This window comes from Hippichthys cyanospilos, chromosome 2 (genome assembly GCF_059441005.1).
Source record: "Hippichthys cyanospilos isolate Australia breed blue-spotted pipefish chromosome 2, RoL_Hcya_1.0, whole genome shotgun sequence".
Lineage (NCBI taxonomy): Eukaryota > Metazoa > Chordata > Actinopteri > Syngnathiformes > Syngnathidae > Hippichthys > Hippichthys cyanospilos.
This window is the reverse complement of record NC_142370.1, coordinates 4,249,380-4,266,398: the sequence shown is the minus strand read 5'-3', so window position 1 is coordinate 4,266,398 and position 17,019 is coordinate 4,249,380. Positions and strand designations below refer to the sequence as shown.

At 41.4% G+C, this 17,019-nt stretch overlaps 1 protein-coding gene across 1 annotated transcript in view; it reads right to left on the bottom strand.

Annotated features, from left to right (window-relative positions):
- Positions 1-17,019, bottom strand: part of scn8aa (sodium channel, voltage gated, type VIII, alpha subunit a) — an 80,832-nt gene that overhangs the window by 36,127 nt on the left and 27,686 nt on the right. Inside the window, exons 7-16 of the mRNA XM_088407392.1 lie at positions 15,954-16,175; positions 15,643-15,706; positions 13,872-14,013; positions 10,069-10,275; positions 9,702-9,983; positions 8,447-8,761; positions 7,052-7,187; positions 6,582-6,820; positions 3,016-3,189; positions 2,567-2,923 (exon numbers count right to left, since the gene is read on the bottom strand). Of these exons, the coding sequence (XP_088263518.1) occupies positions 2,567-2,923; positions 3,016-3,189; positions 6,582-6,820; positions 7,052-7,187; positions 8,447-8,761; positions 9,702-9,983; positions 10,069-10,275; positions 13,872-14,013; positions 15,643-15,706; positions 15,954-16,175 (2,138 nt within the window). The remainder of the gene's footprint in view (positions 1-2,566; positions 2,924-3,015; positions 3,190-6,581; positions 6,821-7,051; positions 7,188-8,446; positions 8,762-9,701; positions 9,984-10,068; positions 10,276-13,871; positions 14,014-15,642; positions 15,707-15,953; positions 16,176-17,019) is intronic.

Sequence of the window (17,019 nt, the reverse complement as noted above, 5' to 3'; positions counted from 1 at the left end):
GCAGATGAAATGTTTCTGGCGGAACAAAAATGCAAGTCTCCTGAAGAGATGATAGTATTGGGGGTTCCTGTTTTTTTTTTTTTTTTTTCAGCAGAAATGTACATAAATCTTTTGTTGAGTCTGCGCCTTTCAGGGAGCATTTTAATGAAAGTAACTTAACACCGGTGTGTATACAAATAGCCAAGTCTTTGGCCCCAAATGCACATCCCATCTAGTGTGAAATTCAACAAGTTAATCTGTTAATGGCGCCCTATTCCTGAAAATGAGTAGTACTGAATTTCCATACCACTGTTAGGTAACAGGGGCTAAATTACATAAGAATGCCATCACACTACATTTGTTTGCCCATGTCGTGACAGTTTTTCAAGTTACAAATGTTGTCTGCCGGCCAGACTCTGTCTATAACAGTATCATATAAAATCCCAAATTCCAATAAGGCTTCATTGAATTTTGGTGGTTGCATGAAGGAATGCACCTGCCACATGGGCCACAAACAGATATTCAGACAGTCAAAGACAAGTGTCATTTTCCAAAAGGGAATCTGTACTGTTTTTTCAGGAGATTGCATTTTTAATACAAAGTACTTCCATTAGGGTTGGGTTAGAATGATGCATACCTGCACCGAACAGGGCCCTCACGTCATAACAGGCTGAATTCAACAAAACAAAACACAACATATATAAATGTTCTTGTTTGCCTGTGTTTCTGCGTCCTAGACGCATAATTTTTGACGGGGAAGCATACTTTCAAAAGAACGTTTTTTGACCTAAAAATGAATCATCGTCCTGCTACTGTCATGTGTGTGTGTTTGCTCTGTGCCTAGGCAGTGTTCGATTGTGCCACGAGGGGGCGGGGTCACCAGCCTTGCGCACCTGTTCCCCATTACCCATCAGGGTCTTTTTAAGGCTGGTCGCTACAGGAGAGCGACGCTGGGTTATTCCTTCGCCATACTCCCTGCGCCCAGTGAACTCCCATGCCTCGCATCCCTCTCGCTTGTGATTCTTTTGGTTGGTACTTTTCTCTAGTTGTATTTTTGCTCACTTAATGTTTTTTGTTGTTACTTTGTTCCTAGTCGTTCTCCTATAGCCTCCGCCCCCTCGTTGCCTTACTCCTCAGTTGGACTGATCCCTCCTAGACGTTCTCGTCTCTCCCTTCTTTCGTACTTTGTGACTTTTGTTTGTACTTTCCCGTTCCCTTTTTGGACACCCTTATTTTCCACGCCAGACGTGCGCTTTCTGTTGTAATAAACTCTTTGAACCCAACCCCTCGGTTGTCGGTCGCATCCTGTTCGGGCTCGGGGTCCCCCGTGACAGCTACTCTTTTATACAACAAAAGGTGACGACTTACGAACGTTTTTGCCAATTTCGTCTGCCATGTTTGTTTTGAACTGGCGCAAAAAAAGATCGTCAATGGAGAAAAAAAAGAATTCCTCTTCAAGTTGATCATCATGTAGATAACAACTAGATGTCAGGACCACGCTTCTGAGAGTAACTTCAAAATAAAATCATCCCAGTACCATTCGTTCCATACATTACTTTATATTTCACATTTTATTTTGAAGCGTTATTTGTTCCTTTACAAGCATCCGAGTCGCCACAATGATTTCACTGGGCAACATGCTACAATACTGATCTGCAGTGGTCTGGTAGACAATTTCACCAATAAAAACAAATTCACTTCGTGGAGTAATTAATTGCTACTGCATTCACTCCACATAAACAATGTGCACACGGCTAATTCATATGGTAATTTGTTAACATATAGCTGTTATTAATTCCGCGAGCACGAGTGGGAACAGCAGGATGCCCAGGATCGCTGCATGAAGTCGGTAAGTTTCGCGAACACAAGGTGTTAAAAATATTATTTTGAATTGACTTAGTGTAACTCCGAGATGGATATCAGAAAGTTATTGACCCGCAACAGGGATAAAGCAGCAAGGAGCAGCTAGTGAGGCAACATAAGTCTGTCTTAAATTCATGCTAAGTTAGTTAACATCATTGCTTGTGTCAAGCCAACCATATTCATTTGCGGTTCGAGCTGTATTATATATATATATATATATATATATATGTATATATATATATATATATATATATATATATATATATATATATATATGTTAAACACAATTAGGATGATGTAGGCTAGCTGGTAACATTAGCCCCACTGAAACCATCATTGTGAATTGCACTGACTGTTTTTTGCCAACAGCATAAACAATGCATCACTATGCTGCGAAGCTAAGTAATAAAGGGATTATAATACAAGACAAGATTTTGCATCTTGTCTTTGAAGGTTTAAGCTTAAGCCAACCTTTTTCCCTGGATGTGTAATGAGCAGAATGAGCTAAATTTAGAGTGTCAAATCCATATTTCCAGTTACAGTGGTGAGAGTAATATAAAAGTAATGCATGAGTAGTGTAATGCATTACAATTCAAATGCAGTAATATTGTAATGTAACTGATTACTTTGAAATGACCGTAATAATTTATAAATGATGCATTACAGTTTGAAGTAACTTGCTCAACTCTGTATATATATATATACTTTTCCAAAAGCTACTTACCACCAAGTTGCCAATGACCATGACCATCATGAAGACGATGAGGCACATGCCCTGGCCGGCCACCTCCATGCAGTCCCACATGGTCTCAATCCACTCGCCACAAAGCACCCGGAAGACAATTAGGAAGGAGTGAAAGAAGTCATTCATGTGCCAGCGTGGGAGCTCGCAGTCAATGTGAATCTTGCACACACAGTCTTTGTAACTCTTTCCAAACAGCTGCATTCCCACCACAGCAAAGATGAAGACAATGATGGCCAAAACAAGTGTCAAGTTCCCTAAAGCACCCACGGAGTTGCCAATGATCTTGATCAGCATGTTGAGAGTCGGCCATGACTTAGCCAGCTTAAACACTCTGAGCTGGAGAAAAGGAAGGGTGAGAAACGACATCATGAGTAGAGTCACTGCAAATCGTAAACATCTACACATAGCATAACCCCTCCCCCATTTACCAGTCGGAATGACCGCAGCACTGACAGACCCTCGACGTCAGCTAGAGCCAGCTCTACTAAACTCAACGTCACAATAAAGCCGTCAAAACAATTCCAGGCTTCTTGGAAGTAGTAATAGGGGTCCATTGCCACTAATTTGAACATCATTTCTCCAGCAAAGATCCCAGTAAAGACCTGGCGGAAGGGAAGGCAGGAAACAACAATAGTCAATATACAGAAACATGATGGAGTTATTACTTTTGAAATAATGAGGTGCACATATATACTATAATCTTCTGAAAGACAGCCTAATCGTCTCTATTGTAGTGGATATTCATTTTTTGGTCTACATCTTTTGACATTCAAGTTACTTTAACTCTTTCAGTGACAAGCGTAATCTGAAAAAGAAACACCTAAGTGCGAGCTAATTTCAACCATTTTGATGCATATTTCAAGGCCGACAGAATATTGTACTGTGTGACTAAGTGGACCTTGGTGGTACCATATGAAAGATTGGATTCCATTTTTTACCTAGAAAAAGAAAGTAACATTCGACCTTATCCTAGCTATTTTGGACAAAAGGAGAAAGTTGGCTTTTTTGTGAAAAGATGTGTTTTCTGCACAACAGTGACTTTGATGCAAATATATATTTTTTGTAGCATCTGAAACATCTCAACAGTCCTACCTTTTGATAAAACATAAAAAAAAAAAAAACAGTGAAAATAATAGTTTGAAGTTAGTTTGCGGCAAGAGTTAATAAATCCCGGCATTTCAATGCTCTGGTGAGGACTTGTGTTGGGTGGGATGCAGGTTTGCTCTCTCACTGAGACAAAATAGACACAACGGGTAATATGGATGAATAGGCTCGGTCTCAGGAGGATATGTGATGGCAGGTAATATGAAATGCCCAAGTTATATAAAAAAAAAAAAAAAAAAAAAAAAAAAAAGCTTATTCCGACATCTCTCCTTACTAGGCGCATAGTGTCGCCAGGGTGACGAAACACCTGAGTGAGAAATGGCCAGGAGTGGCCAAGCATCTTTACGAGCATCATTCTTTATAAAATATTCATTCCACTGTCAGGGTTTCATGAAATACACTTAAAAATATGTATCAATTTTGTTTCATGGAACTAATCACCAGTGTGGGGAATAATGCATTACCAAAGAAATGTAATTACTGTAATGCATTTGTTTTTGCTGTAATGCGGTAGTGTAATAGTTAGGTGCACTTGTGCGCGACACCTAAAGAGCTGTCCATGTTGCCAAATAACTACAGTAATTTGACAAACCATGTAGAGCGGTGCCACAGTAACAAGAAGTTAGCAAAAAGAATACTTGTTGAGGATTGAGACTGGGGATAGAACAAAGCAGGCAAAATTATTTATTTTCTTGCTCAGGGATGCCACTTTGACCTCAAGACGTTAAGAGATTTGTGGCGGAGTATGTTGTACGTAGAAGATATGCTGCCGCTTTCCACAGTAGATTCGTCAGCATTTCGAAACCTTGTCTAGCAACAAGGTAAGCTAAGTCAGCCTTCCACTGAATGTGTAATGAGCATAAAGACCTCCATTTAGAATTCATATTTCCAGTTATGTTGATGAGAGTAATATAGAAGTAATGCAATAGTAATGCAACGCCTTACATTTCAAATACAGTAATATTGTAATGGAACTAAAAGAACGGCAGTCAATTAAAAGGTATATGCATGATTACTGTAGTCATGGCAGAAGCTCCAATATAAGCAAATAAATAAATGTCTTGTTTGAAGAGCCTGTACAGTAAAAGAAAAGTGGAAACTGAAAGGACAGTTGAAGCAACATTGGGTCTGGCTTTTTACCACCCATCAAACGCCCGCCATCTCTGGAGGTCAATGGGGACGAAAGAGGTAAATCAGCTATATTGTAAGACAAATCTCCCAGAGAGCGTTTTCCAAGCTTTTTATTATGTTTTTTTTTTTTTTTTTTTTAACTGATCTATATATACTTTACCGATCTCCAGCGATTTTGTCTTTGTCAAAAACAATGAATGTTCAGTTCGTCAATTTTCTTCTGTCACACTGCGGTTTCTTTCCCCAAGAATTAGCGTCGGTTGTGGAGCTTCACCCCATTATGATCTCTCACACTCACAGCCAGTCACAGCCAGTCAAACAGTAGCCTCCAGCAGTGGCTCCACAAGTTGGTAAGTTGCACGAAATCTTGATGGATAGTAAAAATGCTGTCAAACGGATTTTGGCGAAGCCATTTGATAGTCTTACTGATGAAAAAAACCAGAGTTGAAAGCCAGGAGAAAAAAAAAAAATAATCCCTCCTTGAGTGACCAGCAGCAACCACTGGTGTCAGTGTGGCCAAAGACTGAGCAATGGCGGCTATAATGACTTCTGACCACATAGCTCTGTTCCTACTCCTGACGAATTAACAATAGCATAGAACAGATAAAACAAATTCCAACTTAATGGTCCGAAATATGGCCATTCAAATTTTAGACTTGCTTCTGATTGTCTGCCCGTTTTTTTTTTTTTGTTTTTTTTTTTTGCTTTTGTTTTTGCATGTGTCCTATTATGATAGACAAGTCCACCAATTGTGTCGTGTCTTTTGGTGAATTGGTGTTCGGAATACTTTCTAGGATGACCAACTACACACAGTCCCTTGGCACGGAAGGCATTCGTAGACCCTTTGGGTCTTGGGTCTTCCCATCGCCCCATGCTTGGCCACTGACTAAAGGTAGCATTCTATTACAGAATGGAGTCACTGGGTCAACAAATACCATGAAGGTTCACTATTGGCCCAAGAATGTAGGATTCCTTTATTATCATTATACAGCAAATATACGACAACATTGTCAAAAAACGGATACCCCTCAATCTCTAGGTTACAGCAGCAATAACTGTCCATAACTGACTTGGCAGAGTCCAAACCTCACTGGAAACAAATCTGGCATATGGTCAGCAATGCAGACCAAATTGTGACACCAGTCATATAGGGAGCAAACTACATATATCAGTGTAGCTCATATTCCGGATGTTCTTCTTACAGAACTTTCCGACGAGCAAAGTTGAACGTCTTCAAGTCCACATAACACATGTAGTTGGGTGAGGACCCATGCATCCTCAAGGACCCTGCTTAATGTGTAAAACTGGGCCACTGTTCCACAGCCTCTATCTATCTATCTATCTATCTATCTATCTATCTATCTATCTATCTATCTATCTATCTATCTATCTATCTATCTATCTATCCATCCATCCATCCATCCACCCACCCACCGACCGACCGACCGACCGACCGACCCATAGTTTGTTGAAAGTATAATTTCAAAACAAATGTTTATGTGCACATAATAATGCTTAGGCAGTTTAATTTTCCTGATATGGATGAATGAAGAATCTATCAATTAAATAATATGTAATGAATTTTGACTTTTGGCCTCGGGGAAGGGGGGGTGCAGCATCTCTGTTGTGATGTTAGGGATGGTACTGTGTCACCACAACAGAGGAGTGAAGCAGGAGTAGAGCATGTCAGTATAATACGTGGAGAAGGCTACAGGATACAAGAAAGGTAAGAGAAACAATTGTGTTGTCACTCACTCACCAAATTCCCCACGTATAACATGTCCTCGAAGTCGGGTGTCATGGGGTAGTGCTCCATAGCCATGAAAAGTGTGTTGAGGACAATGCAGATGGTAATGGCCAAATCCACAAAGGGATCCATGACTATAAGGTTGACAATCTCCTTAATCTTCAGCCACGTGGGCGAGCATTCCCATATGAGGAACGTGTTTGAAAACTTATACCAGCATGGGGGACATTTGCGCTGGGACTCCTCCAGTTCTGAAGACATAGCGTGGATCAGATGTTACAAGCAAACGAAGGTCTGCGTGCGAAGCAAGCTGCATGCAAAGGACTTTTGGTGACAGAACGATTGTATGTATCTGTACTGCTGGCTATGCAAAGCGGATAAGCAGGAAATACATGTCAGACTAACCAAACAATAAATGCAGCCCTAGTTAAAGAATAAATAATGAAAAAGCAGTTTAAAAAGCTGGGTTAAAGAGGCAGTACCCTCTACTAGTGTGTTGGTAATGACGCTCATGACACTGTTGGCCCGCTCTTTCCGCCCAAAGGAGGTATTGAGCTGGTCCACAGACACCATCAGGGAGCCAGACAGCTTCTTCTTCACCTCAACCTCAGTAGTGGGCTGTCAGGAGGAGAGGAAGAATCAAGCACCCATGGAGAAGACATGAACACCATCCCACATCGCCGCCCATGGCTGGCGCCGGGAAACGGTCAACAGCACTGGTAGTAAAAAGTCGTTTTGATTGTTGGGTAGAGGCATTGGGGCGGGTTTCTTTTTTTTTTTTTTGGTCTCAATGCTACTGAAAGAACCTTAGTGCTGTCAATTCATGGAGTTGGGAGATTACCTACTGTACCTCATGGCAAGTTTTGAGATTTTGTCCAAATTAAAAGACTTGACTATCAATTGCTTCTCCAGGAATGCATGTTTGGGCCTTTCATGCCATTGCAATATCATGGTTTTGGCTTGCAAACTCATAGTACTGTGTTAACTTTTATTTAAAAAAAAAATAAATAAATTGAAATAGATTAAAATAAATAAATAAGCGAGTCGTTCATATCAGTCCAATTGTCATGCATGAGCATGCTCCAAGTCAAAGAGAAGGAAAGGAATCTACAGAGTCATTTGTCATGCTTTCATTTTTTTGGTTGTAGCTCTCCGTTGCTAACTATCACTGCACGACTTAATTCAATTAAGTAATTTTAATCAAGAAGTTAGGACAATGGAAAGGTCAAGACACAAGTTCAAACCGCTCTCCTTTACTTATTAAAATCTTACTTTGAGATGTGATGTATGCACTAGAGAAACAGCTAAAGTCTCTGCATCTGCTTTGAGAGGGACCTTATACATTAGAGAAACAGATATAAATGTCTCTCTGCTGGCTATCCTCCACCCACCTCCTACTGTAATGCTTCCCACACAGACCCGAAGATGCCCCTGGATACCTCAAGGAGGAAAGACAGCAATAAACTGCGATAGAACATCTTAACTCATCATGTTGCTTTAAAACAGGGTGCTGGGGGATAGTGTATTATAAAAAATGTAAGGTATAAATTGAGAATTTTGCTTCACATACTGACTCAGAATTATGAATCAATTAGAAATTGTCGGAGAGTCAATCACCCAGTTTCACAAACCTATCAAATGTAGGGCTGCCTTAACTATGTTTAGGAATGACTCCATCCTTTGCTTTACTATGGAGGGCAGCATACACTGCAGGCATTGGGGGAGGAGAAGGGGGGCGGGCGGGGCGAGTGCTGAGCCAAGAGATACATACGCATTTGCAAAGATCACAGATCAGAAGATAAAGAAGGAGAGGAATGGGCGTAGGGGCAGGGGCAGAGGTTCCATGCCTATATAGGTCTGCACATTGACTTCCTTACACTGTCGTCAGTAGCTGCCTTATCTATTTTCACCTCAGGCAGAAGGCGTCCACCGGGCCCTGTGCCGATGAGGGACACCACGCCGTTGCAATCCACTGTGCTGTTCCTCTTCCCGTGGTAGCCGCTATAGCTGCTGCGCCGGTATGGGCTGAACAGGGAGCCCCGGCGCTCCTCACACTCCTCCACAGTGCTGTGTTCATCGTCCGCAAACTCGTTCTCTGAACCCACGTCCTTGCCGCGGCCCTTGAAACTGAAGATGCTGCTCTTGCTGTTGTGGCGGGACAGGAAGGGTGAGCCTGGTATGCTGAGGAGAGACTAGAAGGGTGTGTGAACAACACAACTGAGGTTAGAGATGAGATGAGGACAGGGACAAAAAAAAATGAAAAAAATACCCACTCACATATGCTACCCATTGTGGACACCGATGCAGAGGGTTTTACCATTGTATTTAATCGTTCACTGTAATTCCGCAAATATAAGACATGTTATTCCCCAAAATGAAGGCCAAACGTATGGGTGCGTCCTATGAACGGTAACTTAAAGATTAGATTTTTTTCTTCTTTTTTTTAATTCCACACCATTCGAAGAAGATTGATCTGTCATCCACATAAGCCCAGCTGGAGCTTATCCGAGCTATCTTTGGGCATTTAGGTGGAGGTACACAATGGTTGCCAGCCAATCGCAACATACCAACCAACAACCATAAGTACAAATGAGAGTGTTTTATATATCGACCATGCATGTTTTTGTAATGTGGGAAAAAAAGAGAATACCCGGAAATACCCAGGCACAGGGGAACATGCAAACTCCACACAGGAAGCAAACCCACAACTTTTGATGAAGATTGATTTTGAACTTGTTCACCAACTGATGTGAGCTCAGTGTTATGATCATCCATATGTTTTTCCATGTATGGTCAGTTTTGCTGTCCCGTGATGTCTTGTCAGTATAATGGAATGTTTTGACCCAGATTGTCATGAAACCAAAACTATATAAAGAGTTGGTGCAAAATAGGGGGGGGCACTTTTTCTAACTGCAAACTGTACCAGGTACAAGTTTGTCTATACAAGGCTATATAAATAAACTTGATTTGATTTGATTTGATCAAAAACATCTCAAAGCTCGAGTTGGGTCAAAATTTCCCCCAGGCGTTAAATGTTGGCCAAAATGGAAGTTGCACTGACATGACAGAATGGCTTGTGAAACAACTGAGAAGTACTGTGCAGTTAACGGGCATCAGAGATTTGCTCCTCACCTGGTTCATAATTGAAGATTTTCGTCCCAGGCGGTTATCGGGAAAGCGGAAGCGGCTCCTCTTGCTGCCATCGTCCGACTCAGACTTGACAAACTTCTCACTGTCGCCTTTCTCTTTCTCTTGTTCTTTCTGCCGCCACTTTTTCTTCCGGTTGCGCCGCTCTTTGGCACTCTTGGAGCTGAGCTTGGACATCTCCGAAGAGCTGCATGACAGCCGCCCTCCTCCATCATCCTCAACTGCATCCTCTGACACTGTTCCAGCTGAGGTTGCCATGGCAGCGGTCTAATGATCAAAAACATGAGCAATAATAACATTAAAAATAAAAAATAAGAAACATCAGGATGGCTTTCTTCTCAAAAATACCGACTTGAGCTTCTTCCTGTTGTTTCTTGAGCTGCTCCAGCATGGCTTTAAACTCCTCCTCCTTCTGCTGGGCCTCCTCCATTGTGGCTTGATTCTGCTCCTCATAGGCCATGGCCACCACAGCCAAGATCAGGTTCACCAAGTAAAAAGAACCCACGAAGATCACCAACACAAAGAAGATCATGTAGGTTTTTCCGGCTGCCCTCAATGTCTGTTGGGTGGGATACATTGAAATGATGAGATCTGTTAGTGGCGAATGGACCCTAAAGCCTTCATGTTGAATCACAAAGGGGTCGGGAACTCCTATTCATTGAGAGCAGTCCTCTGCTTGTTTTCGGTGTCTCTTTCTTGCAACACCTGATTCAAATGATGAGCTCATCAGTAAGCTCTTTGGAAACCGGATAATGATCCTAATCTTTCAAATCAAGTGTGCTGCGAGAGGGAGACACCGAAAACAAGCAGGAGATGGCTCTCGAGGAACTGGGGTTTCCTACCCCTATGTTACAGGCTATTGATAATTTTCAAGGCCCTGGACTACAAACAGTTCAAGTGACATCATGTACTCCAGGGAGTTGACATGAATGGGGACACCACATCGACCTAATTGACTCAGTTAGTACATACCAATAATAATCGGATGGAGATCAGCCAATTCACAGAATCCACTCAAAGTTTGCACGTACAAATTTGTGCAGTGTTCATGCAAATTGAAACTTGCAAGTACAAGCAGTTAAAATTAATCATCATTTAAAATGAATTCTGATTAAATATCATAAGCACAGTGGTTTGTAATGGATCTTGTACGCATCAGTCAAAATTCTGACGGTGCTTTTGCATGTATGCTCGAAAAAGAGAACATTTTCACACATCTTTTAGTGAATGATGCCAAATGAAAGTATTTGGAAAGTGTGCCTCTGTTGAAAAGCAACGCTTTTGATATGACTAAGGCTTATGGTCGTATGCGTGCAAGAGTGAAAAGATGTGCAATCTCCACATGTCTTTCTGGGTACAGTGATTCTTACATTGGCTTTTCATCTAAAGTGTTTCAGAGGCTTTACTGTAGGAAGTCAAGGGCCAGGGGGAAGTCAAATATTATTGGCCTAAAGGTTTGAAAGTGACTAAGAATCGTAATTGCTCTATTGTCTTAGTGCTTGTACAATTCATTCTTTTTTTGGCCATTCTCCTTAAGGTGCAGAAGATATGACAACCACTAATAATAAAAATAACATTGATAACTTCACTTCAGCGAACACAAGACGGCAGCCAGGGTGGGCGCCATCATGCTAAACATAATAATGAGAAGAAGAAGAAAATAAGACACTATTCGATGAAAACAAGTAAAAGAAAATAATACAGCCAATCATTCATTGTACTGATCGCTTGTGTGATAAACGTATGTGGATTTTGGCACTGGCATTGAAGCTAGTCTTAAAATCTGTTCTTGCTGTGATGGTCCTGAAGTGCCTGCCAGCAGTTCAAACACTGAGTGGCCTTGAGTTTGTGCATATACTGTTTGCTTTTCTGAGGCAACAAGAGCTATAGAGATCTTCCGTGGAGGGTAGCGAGCAGCCAATGATTTTCTTTGCGGTGTTGACCACCTTCTGGAGTGATTTCGTGTCTATACTGTCGGAAAAACATGCACACACACAATAAGTTCAAAGTTCTTTGATTCTGATTCTGAGAATGGTATTGAGGGGTGTGTCTCCAATTTCATATAGACCGATGTTTCAAGCTAATTTAAACAGCTCTCCATGATTTGAAGGTAGCCTTTCTTTTTATACCGTATGTTCTCTTATTCATTCTCATTTTTTGCGCATTGGGTGTGACCAAAGTCTGGAGGGAAGAATCTTTATGTCAGACTTATCAATAATAAGAGACTGGAGACAAGGTAAGACTCTGAGTCAAAAACGATCTTTTGAAAAAGAAGGAGAGCACCAAGCTCTTCCGGTGATCTTGGGCTCTCCTCTACAGTTTATTACAAAGATTACAAAGAAGGCGATGCAAACAGAAGAATATGACATATCAATAATATTAAATGTTGAGCGTTCTCTTGCTGCTCCGCGCTTCACCTTTCGCGCCCTCAGTGCATTGCATTTTTTTTTTATTAGAAAAAAAGCTATGTTGAAGCATGGTGTGAATAGAGAGCAAGAGATTGAGTGAGCGAGTAACAGAGAGCGAAGGAGGAGGCACGCATGTGTGGCGGCAGAAGAAATTGTTGTGAGACGGAAGAAAGACTTGCAGAGCACTGTTTGTGCATACAATAAAAGGGAAGGTTATTGTCAACCCTGTATCCCTGCTGCCTATTTTGTTGGCTGCAGGCTCCGATTTAAATCAACGCAAGGGAGCCGTTTACCTCGCGGGCAACCTCCCTGGAAGGAGGACTTCCCCTGTGTCCCCTGTCTATGGCTTGGGGATGGAACAGGAACGAACTAAAGCTGTATTCTGTATTCAAAGACGTATGTAAAGGTTTAAGCAGATGAGTTCATTGTAAATATACATGTCGCAGGCAGTCTTCAGACGTCGAACTAGAGCTGACCAAGCATAACAGAGAAGCAGAAATTACACTTGAAATTCCAAATTATTACAACAACTTTGTCCCATCTTCCCAATGCTCTGTTTCATCCTGACCGCACTCCTTCCGCTGCACGTTCTCACTTGCTTATGAGCTTACGGTACAGCGATGAACACTGACCAAATACTCAGTCAATCAGCACATAGGAAAAACCACCGACTGGAGTGGATGACAACTTCTGCCCTCATTGGTCGATGTCATGCCGAGAGTCAATCACCTATCTTGTAGGAGAACCATTCGCTGATTGAAGGTTTGCCTGGCCAGTCAGTTGAGAACAGTCCTTGGAGCATTCTCAGAGTGAGTGACGCGCCAGTGAGATTTGCATAATCAGACCAGTGAGGACGAAAGAGAGCATAGGGAAGCTGTAACCTACAGTGCTTTTGTAATCAATGGAATTTCAAGTGTAAACTCTGCTTGTTATCATGTTTGGTCAGCTACGGGCTCCACTCTAGGTCGAGGTCTGAGGGCCGTTACTCTAAGGGCAAATCCCGACCCCAGCCAAGGCATGGAAACGAGAAGGGATAACAGTACAATTACTGTATACGGTTACACAATTAAAGATTTAAGTAAATATATGCACTGCAGTTATCTTGTAAAGTAGAAATTCATTTCACATTCTGGTACCCACATACACATGCACGAAAAATCCTGGGGGGTGGGGGGGTCCAAAGGCGTACAGTATATGAAGTATCATCATGCCTTTTAAGGAAGTATGTGTAATTTTTCACATGCGCCTTTGGGCGCTTTAAAGGCATTGCGGAAAAAGTCGCAATAAACACTCCTCCTGCTTTCCATAGCTATAGCAGACATGGCGACCTCCGGAAACTTAGAAGTGCATTCAACATTACACTAGTGAAGTGTTCACTGACCACTCACAACGTGGAAAATTTGAAACACGCTTAATGTGCAACAAATACATAACTTGCGGATATGAGCACTAGAAAATATGAAGAGTTTACAAAAGATGAAATTCATTCTGTTCTGCTATAGCTTTTACATTGTTGCCCAACTGTAGATGTGTCTCATACATGCTAACATAGAGGAATTTTACCCCCAAATTAAGGGTACGTCTAATACACAAGTGCGTCTTATATTTGGGGAATCATGGTATTGCCTAGGACTTGAGAACAAAGAATCAGAATGAGCTTGATTGACCAGAAAAAAAAAAATCCACTCAGGTTAATGCTCTATTCATTGAGTTGTGTGCTTAGTCATAATGAACATGTCAACTTTACCAGCATGTAGAGGTTTTCCCAGAAGTCCTGTGTCATGAGTCGGAAGAGAGCAAGGAAGGCCCAACCGAAGCTGTCGAAGCTGGTGTAACCGTAGTTTGGATTCCTTCCAGCTTTCATGCACGTGTATCCCTCCGGGCAACGGCTGAGGGAGACGGAGAAGAAAGGCTTCAGAATATGACTCACTCTGTTTACCATGATATCTGGAATTTGGAATGTTCTAAAAGTTGTACAAAATATGATGCTGAAAAATACTGCCCTAAATGTAAGCAATTTTTCGAGTTCTTCGAATGTGAACATCAGTGCACCTCACCGGAGTTGATAACAGGTTTTTTTTTCTTTTTTTCTTTACAACAGTTATTCTGAGAGATGATAGGATGTGTGCTTGCATCCCTAGCAATGGATTTTTTTTTTTTTTTTGGTCATTTTTCCAAACTGTGACGGCTTATTTACGGTCACCCTGTAAGCAAAACAAACACCAGGGGAGATTTACTTTCATAGGCAAGCAACCTTTGGAAGTAACATGAGGTCCACTATAGGATTGTAAAAGTTGGCTTTTTGAAGGAACAGTTGAGTTTCATTCCAGAATTCTGAATCTGAGGACATTTCTGGCTCAAATATGTATACCTCTTGGCCCGTTTCATCTTAACTTTCCTCCGAATACTCCCGTTTATCAACGACAATATGACAGCAATGATCAGGTGTATCACTTAGAAGCAACTAGTAGGTGCAAGGGAAGGCCCACTCAACAACGTGACTTCACATTCAACCGGCCGATCCTAACTGCTGTAGTATTCTTTGCAGGGGGAAAACAGGTGCAAACGCCACGCAAACTGTCAAGAATGGACGTGTTTCGTGTGATTGACCTGTGTGAATAGGATGTTAACTCTTTCAGTGCCAGGTGTTATCCAACCCCAAGCGGGCCAGCCGATTTCGAGCATTTTGACACATCTTTCAAGGCCAACGGAATATTGTTTGTGTATGCAGTATGCACATAGACATTGGTGGAAGCATATTAAAGTTTGGATTCTATTACCTAGAAAAAGAAAGTAAAATTCTACCTTATTCTGCTCTTTAGTAACCACTGTTTGAAAATAGTGACACCAAGCTATTTTGGACAAAAGGAGAAAATGAGCTATTTTTGTGAAAAGATATTGTTTTAGGAGCATCTGAAACAACTGAACAGTCCTTCTCCTCGATAAAGCATGAACAAAAACAGTGAAAATGTGTTTTTGAAGGCAAGATAACACTTTGTGGATGTATCTTAACTCCATTACAACAGCGCTCAATTGACATATTACCTTATGAGCCACGAGTGTCATCTATCCATTCATTAAAAAACATGCAATTAAAAAAGGACTTGATAAGAATTCTTGTCTCCGTCACACAACCTAAGTATTTTACATGACGAAAATTGTCATCCGTGGCACTGAAAGAGTTAACATGGATCAAACAGCCAGTGAAAACGCAAGTGCAATTCATATTTTGTGGATTCAGTCCTATGTCTGTTCCAAAATTGTTGTCCATGTTGTAGGAACATAACTTGTCATAAAGCAAGGACTTTCGGTGCACTTTAACTTTTTATGGTTTGGTTTCTGGAATTCTTTTTTCCAAATGTAGTCAACTTCGACAGGAAATTCTGTTTATAAAGGCAACCAATAGATGTTTGCTCAGCATCAATGTAATGGATTGTTTTGGACCTCAACTGTATGGTTGCGTTGACATTGTCAGCCAACTCAAGATACTTTAACGAGGATTAAGAACAGGTACTCACCCTGAGTCTGAGCTGTTCCCACAGAGAAGAGCATCAGTCTGCCCAGGTAAGATGTAGAAATTTGCTGAAGAATGAAAGAAAGAAAAAGGTGCTCCAGTGAGGAATTACAGTCACATTGTACTTGACCAGATGTGTTTTATCTGCAAAATCTCATGTAAACCGCCGGCGCCATTTCAATTCTGCTCGTTTCCCGTCAATCCTTAATACCAAAGCGATGCCCAAAGGACATACAGGCAGCAAACTGGTTGACTCGTACACCGATCTGGCCACGCCAGGTCCCTCACAAAGCCTTGCTCTCTCCTCCCGCTTACTTTTGTTCATTATGTACTCGTCCCAATCGAAGCCCCGGCTGCCGTTGAGCAGGTAGCTGTCGGTTATGTTTATGGGCCAGATGACACACTTGTGGCGCAGGTTGCCCATGAAGAGCTGCAGACCAATGAGTGCAAAGACACTGAGGCAGAAGACCGTCAGGATCATTACATCGGAAAGCTTCTTAACAGACTGAATGAGGGCACCCACGATGGTCTTCAGGCCTGAGGGGGAAGAGCCACGCAAATAAAACACACTGTGATGAGGCACAAGAGAACCAATCGGCAGATATCAAAGTTTTGACAGTTTACTTTTATTGGTAGAAAAGTAGGGGGGGGTGGGGGGGGGGGGGGGGTCCTCAATCTCATCAGTATAATTTAGCGATTACCTGATGATTTTTTTTTTTTTTTTACATTTTGTCATAATTGTTACAGGTCATGTTGGCTGAACATTTGATGTTCCATAACCATGTCTGTATAAGAATGTTATGCAGAAATTGCACATATGGCATTCAAAAATGTTGAATATTTTCACACAATTGTCATTTTTATAAAATCAAAGATTGAGCTGTCTTACATTCAAATTCATCATAAAGTACTTGGACATTGATAACGTATCGCTTCTGTTTTACAAAACTACAAAAAGATTAATATTACATTTGTGCACTCCCTAATTTTCATTTGGGACAATTACCTTTTTCAATGTATCTAACTCAGGCATGGGCAAACTATGCCCCGGGCCCGGCGAACTTGAAGAAATGATCAATTAAGAGGAGAGTGATAATGTCAAACCTTTACTGGCCACAGCGGCCAAACAGGCAAAATGGCTGAAAGCGTCCATCACAGCCATTGCTTAAAATGTAGCGTATCCCTAAATTTCTATGAAATGCTGGAAATCCTTGCCTGTTTCGGACCTAAAAATAGAAAAACATGTGCCTAATAAGGCTGATTCAGACTATCGTTCGAAAGTGGCCGCCGTGCCCAGTAAAAAGTGTAATATCCCGAAAGATAGCAAAACTATCAGTCCTTTGAAATAGTAACTTTAACCAATGAAAAATAATATATCTTT